Raw genomic sequence first — 7,574 nt, 5'->3', positions numbered from 1 at the left:
TCTTCTCCCATTCCCTCTCCTATTCCCCTCCCTCTCTTCTCCCATTTCCTCTCCTATTCCTCTCCCTCCCCCTCTTCCTCCCCCCTCCTCTCATTCCCTCTCCTATTCCCCTCCCTCCCTCGCTTCCTCCCATTTCCTCTCCTATTCCCCTCCCTCCCCCTCTTCCTCCCCCTCTCCTCCCATTCCCTTCCCTCTCCCCCTCTCCTCCCATTCCCTCTCCTATTCCCCTCTCTCTATTCCTCCCCCCTCTCCTCCCGTTCCCTCTCTCTCCTCCCATTCCCTCTCCTATTCCCCTCGCCTCCCATTTCCTCTCCTATTCCCTTCTCTCCCTCTCTTTCTCCCCGCTCTCCTCTCATTCCCTCTCCTATTCCCCTCCCTCCCTCCTTCTCACCTGTTCGTCCAGTAGTTGTAGAATTATTGACCAGTATTCCACTCAGGGCCTGAACCTCGACCCCATACAGTTGTCCTGGTATCAGACCCTGAAAGTCCAGCTCCGTGACGTGTTTGGGGACAGGTCTGGTCTCCAGAAGGTGTCCTCCTTGGGATAGGGACACAGTGTACATGTCCACGTCCCCATCACCAGGGGTCCAGGACACCCTCAGGCTGGCAGCCTGGTCCCCTGGCCGGGCATGGAGGTTCCTCACCTGGCTGGGGACTGGGGGGTTTGAGAGAGAAGGCAGAGAGACAGGAGTGAAGGGAGGGGGGGATGGAAGAGAATGGAGATGGGTCAGAATGTGGCACTCACAATGTGGATCACTTATATATAAATAAGTTGAAGACTGGCCGAAAAACAATGTTGTGTTTTTGCTTTTTAAATTTTTAGATGATGTTCTACAGAATGAAGTGATAACAAAAGGTTATAGTGTTGTTTTAGCTGAAATACCTGTGACAGAAATGCTATGAAACGCAATGGGAGGTTATTTGGAAAACCCACCCGGGCAGCTGCCCACTCTGTTTCCCTACTGACCTGTCCTGCCCTCGATGAACTGCGGTCTCTGGTTGGGTCCGCTGAAGGTGGACACCACGATCTTGTACAGGCGTCCCGGGGTGAGCGAGGCCAGGCGGTGGTCACGGGCCTCGTTGCCCAGGGTTACGGGCGGGTAAACCCGCGTGTCGTTGAAGAGGATCTGGACCTCGTAGTGATCAACATCCCCCAGCGCTGGAGACCATGTGACCACCAGATCACCTGTACCACTGTCACCCAGGGCCAGGCGCCGCACCGCAGAGGGGACTACGGAGACAGTCAAATACAACTTTATTTAAAGATTTCAACTATTCACACTACACCAAAGGGCTCAATGGTTTCGTTGGCTGAGGGGAATTTGACCCATAATGCCCACTAGTTTAAGGTTAACTTTGCGCTGCCAAAATGTTACTGAATGTGATCGTAGGTACAATTCCCATGCGCTGAAGTCTAGATTTCACACCTACAAATTCTTCCAAATAAGTTGTATATTGGTTTTCCATGGACTTGGCCACACAGAACACTCAGCAGTACAGCATTTTACTTAAGCCTTCTACCAACACTGCAGTAGCAATAGACACAGAATCATAGAATGTAGTTAATAGACTGACATGTTCTCCCGTCAGTAGAAACACTGGACTGGTACTCTCCGCTCCAGGTGCTGACAGTGACCGTATAAAGCCTCCCGGGAACCAGAGAGCTGAACACACAGTCGTTCTGTGACCGCGCCACCGTCTGGTTCTGGACGACCGTGTTGTTGTACTTAATGACCACCTCGTAACGGTCCAAGTCTCCGGCCGCATGACGCCAGTAGACTTTCAGGAAGTCGTCCCTGGCAGAGTGGATGGCGTTGGGGTTCTGGACACTGGAGGGTTCTGGGTAGAGAGAGGGGTAGAAGAGATGTCAAGAGGTCAAGAGGTCAAGAAGGATGTGGGGTGTTTTTCATTAAATACAACACTGTTGTTATTTTAAGAGATACACATTTTCTCCAAAAGATTTTCCTCCAAATGTTCCCTACCAATTTAACAATTTGTTTCCTAGATCACCAGAAAAAAAATCTATATTAACACATTCATCCATGTAACTATATACAGTGAATTCGGGAAAGTATTCAGACCCCTTGACTTTTTCCATATTTTGTTACATTACAGCCTCATTCTAAAATGGAATGAATAGTTTTTCCCCCTCATCGATCTACACACAATACCCCATAATGGAAAAGCAAAAACAGGTGTTTAGACATTTTTGCTAATTTATAAAAAATGTACAACTGGATTAACACATTTAAATAAGTATTCAGACCCTTTACTCAGTTCTTTGTTGAAGCACCTTTGGCAGCGATTACAGCCTTGAGTCTTCTTGTGTATGGTGCAACAAGCTTGGCACATCTGTATTTGGGGAGTTTCTCCCATTCTTCTCTGCAGATCCTCTCAAGCTCTGTCAGGTTGAATGGGGAGCGTCGCTGCACAGCTATTTTCAGGTCTCTCCAGAGGTGTCCGATCGGGTTCAAGTCTGGGCTCTGGCTGGGACACTCAAGGATATTCAGAGACTTGTCCCAAAGCCCCTCCTGCATTGTCTTGGCTGTGTGCTTATGGTTGTTGTCCTGTTGGAAGGTGAAACTTCGCCCCAGTCTGAGGTCCTGAGTGTTCTGGAGCTGGTTTTCATCGAGGATCTCTCTGTACTTTGCTCCGTTCATCTTTCCATTGATCTTGACTAGTCTCCCAGTCCCTGCTGCTAAAAACATCCCCACAGCATGATGCTATCACCACCATGCTTCACTGTAGGGATGGTGCCAGGTTTCCTCCAGATGTGATGCTTGGCATTCAAACCAAAGAGTTCAATCTTGGTTTCATCAGACCAGAGAATCTTGTTTCTCATGGTCTGAGAGTCCTTTAGGTGCTTTTTGGCAAACTCCAAGCAGGCTGTCATGTGCCTTTTACTGAGGAGTGGCTTCTGTATAGCCACACTAGCATAAAGGCCTGATTGGTAGAGTGCTGCAGAGATGGTTGTCCTTCTGGAAGGTTCTCCCATCTCCACAGAGGAACTCTGGAGCTCTGTTAGAGTGACCATTGGGTTCTTGGTCACCTCCCTGACCAAGGACTTTCTCCCCCAATTGCTCAGTTCGGCCGGGCGGACAGCTCTAGGAAGAGTGTTGGTGGTTCCATACGCCTTCCATTTAAGAATGATGGAGGCCACTGTGTTCTTGGGGACCTTCAATGCTGCAGAAATGTTTTGGTACCCTTCCCCAGATCTGTGCCGCAACACAATCCTGTCTCGAAGCTCTATAGACAATTTCTTCGACCTCACGGCTTGGTTTTTGCTCTGACATGCACTGTCAACTGTGGGACTTTATATAGACAGGTGTGTGCCTTTCCAAATCATGTCCAATCAATTGAATTTACCACAGGTGGACTCCAATCAAGTTGTAGAAACATCTCAAGGATGATCAATGGAAACAGGATGCACCTGAGCTCAATTTCGAGTCTCACAGCAAAGGGTCTGAATACTTATGTTAATAAGGTATTTCTGTTTTTTATTTTTAATTAAACCTGTTTTCGCTTTGTCATTATGGGGTATTGTACGTAGATTGATGTGAGGAAATGTTATTTTAATAAATTTTTGAATAAGGCTGTGATGAAACAATGTGCAAAATGTCAAGTGGTCTGAATACTTTCAGAACGCACTGTAAACAGAGTGATAGATGGTGATCAAGATGAGGGGCCCAAGAGACGGTGTGTGCATGTGTGTGTGTTGGTTTGTAATGCTTGCATGTGTGTGTGTGTTGGTGTGTGTGTGAGACCTACGTGTACGAGCCGTCACCACCGTGTTGTTCTGGAAGCTGCCGCTGCGGGTTGCTATGGAGACGGTGTACAGCCTCCCTGACTTGAGGGAGTTAAACACACACTCTGGGCTTGCCTTAGAAACCACCAGGTTGTGTACGGTTCTGTCGCGGTCCTTCAGTAGGACCAGGTAACTGTCCACATCTCCGACCGCTGGCTGCCACGACACCCCCAGGAAGTCTGGACGACCGTTGTTACTGACCATAACTTCTCCGACCGCAGCTGGTACTGAGGAGAGAAGGAGGGTGGGCAGAGACCGGTCATCGACAGAGAGGACACAGAGACACACATGTTAGAGATAGAAGTCTGGACGACCGTTGTTACTGCCCGTAACCTCTCCGACCACAGCTGTCACTGAGAAGGGACAGAAGGACAAAACGGTTGTGAGGTCGATTGGGTCAAAATCCTTTCGACCCCAAAACTGTGTTGCCTGCTGAGCTAAAGAGTATGGCTTCATGTTGTTTGGCTTACATTAATTACTCCTACAACACAGCATTGATGATTTGAATTGAATCGACTGACTTGATTAAATATGGCATTTAACGTGACATTCAGATACCCAGTGTGACGGGGAAAGGTTTAGTTCAAGTGTCCTTTGTTATTATCTCGTTAGCTGAAAGTTAGCCCAAAGTTGTCTGAATGTTATCTGAAAGTGGTGTTTGTTTTCATCAACCCTTGGCCCCCGGACTCTGAAGTTAATTAAAAGGAGGAAGTGGTGGGGCCCAAAATAGCCAGAACTTTCCTGGGGAAGACAATTGAGATCGGACAAGGAAGTCTTTGAACGGGACCTTGGAGAGTTTTTTTGTAGTTGACACAAAGCTTCCTGAACATTCCAGACATTCTCTTTTGTATTGGAAAACAATATTATATTGCTCTCTCTCTCTGAGATAGTATCTTATAATTAAAGTTGGTTAACAATCACCATAACAATGACACCCACCCTTATACAACACATCTGTAAGTATAGAATAAAGCACACCTGGCCTTCACTATATTACATACACACATATACAGCCGTAATGGACAAGACTACCAGGAAGAACATACAGAACAACCCCCAAAACAAACGCCTGGCTCGCGTGTCGGTCAGTTGATCTTAATGTGGACGATACATTTGAGTAAATGCATAAAGATGAACTGTTCCTAATATTTAACTTACCAGTGCGTCCCTCAGCCACGGCCGAAGCCGACACCATCCCACCACTGACAGTACTGACCACCAGCCTGTAGGAGGCACCAGGCCTGAGGTCACTGAGCTGCAGAGAGGTGGTGTTGGCTGGGACGGTGTGGTTCTGTACTGCCTGGTTGTTGTGGAGGAGCTCCAGGCTGCAGTAGTCCAGGTCTCCAGGGGGAGTTCCCAGCTGGCCTGTAAACTGTCCACGTGGCCCTGGTTGCTCAGGTGGACACGCCTCACCTCCATAGGTACTGCAGACAGACAGGCTCAGTTACTGTCAGTCTCCATTTGAAAAATTAAGCTTATTTTATCTCAGCAGGCTCATTATTACCCTTTGTGTGTTAGGCTTCATCCGAAGACTCCATTTTGTGAAGAAAATAAACTGAGACAAAGTAAAAACATCTCTGTACATGCTGCCTCAAAGTCTGATTGGATAAATACAGTGTTACCATAGAGATGACTTCAGCTACAAAGGGACAGTATCATTGAGTCCAACTGATTGGATAAATACAGTGTTACCATAGAGATGACCTCAGCTACAAAGGGACAGTATCATTGAGTCCAACTGATTGGATAAATACAGTGTTACCATAGAGATGACCTCAGCTACAAAGGGACAGTATCATTGAGTCCAACTGATTGGATAAATACAGTGTTACCATAGAGATGACCTCAGCTACAAAGGGACAGTATCATTGAGTTTCTTTGTTTGGATAAATAAAGGTCCTACCATAGAGATGACCTTAGCTACAAAGGGGCAGTCCCTCTGTTTCAGTGTGTTGTGTATAAATATCCATACAGGTGCTATAGCAACCCTCTCACCTGTCCTCCCTAACACCGACACAGAGCTGTTGAGCTCCCCGCTCTTGGTTGTCACGGTGATGGTGAACACGCGTCCGGGCATGAGCACGTTGAAGGTGCACTCCCTCATGTCACGGGTCAGGTCTCTCGTGGCAACCGTGGCGTTGCCATGGCGGAGCTCCACGGCGTAGCCGTCCCTGGTTGAGTTGGGGGCGTGACTCCACAGGGCGCTGAGGGGAGGTCTCGTCAGCATGGCGGATATGGAGCTCTGAGACGGGCTTAGGAGCTGGGAGAGAGACAGGGAGGAGAGAGAGAGAGTGGGTGGGTTAGAGTAAGGGAAAGAGAGAAAGAGAGAGAGAGTAAGGGAAAGAGAGAGCGAGAGAGAGAGAGAGACAGGGGCGGGGTGGATTAAGGGAAAGAGAGAAGGGAGAAAGAAGGTTTGCAGAAATAGAGAGAATAATGAGATGAAGAGTCATGATGATGTCATGAGTTCTCTTATCATTCTTGCTGATGCCAGCATCTTCCTCCTACTCCATTCAGTTGTTGTGTAGCCTACCCATTCCTCTGTGGCAGTACTCCACAGTGCCTTGCTCCCCAGTGCTTTCCACCATGACCCCAGCCCTGTAGGTCCTCCCAGGGACCAGTCCCAGGCCAGAGAAAGTGTACTCCACCACCCCTTTCTCCACGGTCCTGTTATCCAGAGTCTGGGTCCCATTTAACAGCAGCACCCTGTACTTATCCCAGTCTCCACCAGGGGGAGCCCACATCACCTTCAGAGAGTTGGAGTCATCCAGCTCCACCATAGAGAGCTGGGACACTTTACCTGGGACTGGGACAGAGAGAAGAAGAAAGACCAGTTAAAGGCACAGTCTGGAGTATTTCATTTTGTTCATTTATATTAGCAGCTCTCAAAAGGCAGGAAGTAAGAACCCTTAAGGCGTTAGCATGCTTAAATTCGGGCTGGCGCCTTTCCGAACGAACGTGCTCGCATACTCCCTTAAAAGACCTTTGGTTAAAGGTCTCTGAATTTCCTTGAGTAGTACAGTCAGTACCTGTTTGTCCATTTTGAGACGCTGTAAATAGTCTAAAAGAATCAAAGCTCAAACTCGAAATCTTTCATACATTTTGACATTAGTTGTGTAATTTTACATCTAAGTAAGATGTTCGGTGCAATATTTCTCAATGAAAATATTGGCATAAAAAACAGTCTTCTCTCGTTGAATGACAACAAAGACTTTATTGAAGAATCTCCGCTGTTGACCAATCACCGACGAAGGGTTATAGACTTTGGCCATCGACTGGCTTGCCTCCAGAAAAAGAATGATGGTGCCAAAACACCTGAAAAAAACCTCACCTAAGAACAAACCCCCTCACCTAACAACAAACCCCCTCACCTAACAACAAACCCAACCCCTCACCTAACAACAAACCCCTCACCTAACAACAAACCCCTCACCTAACAACAAACCCCTCACCAAATGTCATCATATATATGCAGGAACTCTGAACTTTCTGCTGGGAAGCATGCAGGCTGACACAAAACACGACTACACATTAAGGCTAATTCTAATCCACTTGATTCATTCATGGTGTAAACACATAGTTATGATCTTAGACATTATCGAGAGCCTCAATGAGCTCTTCTTGAACCCTTAATAACAAAGTGTTTAAATTAAACAGTCACACTTGATACCATCTCCCCCTTTATCCTCTTGGCTTTAATAGCAGAAATTATCTTCAACAGGAAAGTGCTGCTCTCACCAAATAAAGGCTTCAGTGGTTTTCTGAACACTAA

The 7,574-nt window shown here is 47.2% G+C and overlaps 2 protein-coding genes across 2 annotated transcripts in view; both read right to left on the bottom strand.

The window, feature by feature from the left end:
• Window positions 1–5,909, bottom strand: part of LOC106576617 (receptor-type tyrosine-protein phosphatase beta) — a 135,592-nt gene extending 129,683 nt beyond the window's left edge. The window contains exons 1-6 of the mRNA XM_045722529.1: window positions 5,801–5,909; window positions 4,964–5,191; window positions 3,769–4,032; window positions 1,576–1,839; window positions 968–1,231; window positions 392–655 (exon numbers count right to left, since the gene is read on the bottom strand). Coding sequence (XP_045578485.1) covers window positions 392–655; window positions 968–1,231; window positions 1,576–1,839; window positions 3,769–4,032; window positions 4,964–5,191; window positions 5,801–5,909 — 1,393 coding nt within the window. The remainder of the gene's footprint in view (window positions 1–391; window positions 656–967; window positions 1,232–1,575; window positions 1,840–3,768; window positions 4,033–4,963; window positions 5,192–5,800) is intronic.
• Window position 5,910: 1 nt separating this feature from the next.
• LOC123743839 (receptor-type tyrosine-protein phosphatase beta-like) lies at window positions 5,911–6,758 on the bottom strand. Its single transcript, XM_045722528.1, has 2 exons — window positions 6,336–6,758; window positions 5,911–6,065 (listed from the first exon to the last, which is right to left on the bottom strand). The coding sequence occupies exons 1-2, from the start codon at window positions 6,580–6,582 to the stop codon at window positions 5,911–5,913; spliced, it is 402 nt and encodes a 133-aa protein (XP_045578484.1). The 5' UTR covers window positions 6,583–6,758.
• Between the last annotated feature and the right edge of the window lie 816 nt (window positions 6,759–7,574).

Source organism: Salmo salar, chromosome ssa07, assembly GCF_905237065.1.
Source record: "Salmo salar chromosome ssa07, Ssal_v3.1, whole genome shotgun sequence".
Lineage (NCBI taxonomy): Eukaryota > Metazoa > Chordata > Actinopteri > Salmoniformes > Salmonidae > Salmo > Salmo salar.
This window is presented reverse-complemented; position numbering and strand designations above follow the sequence as displayed.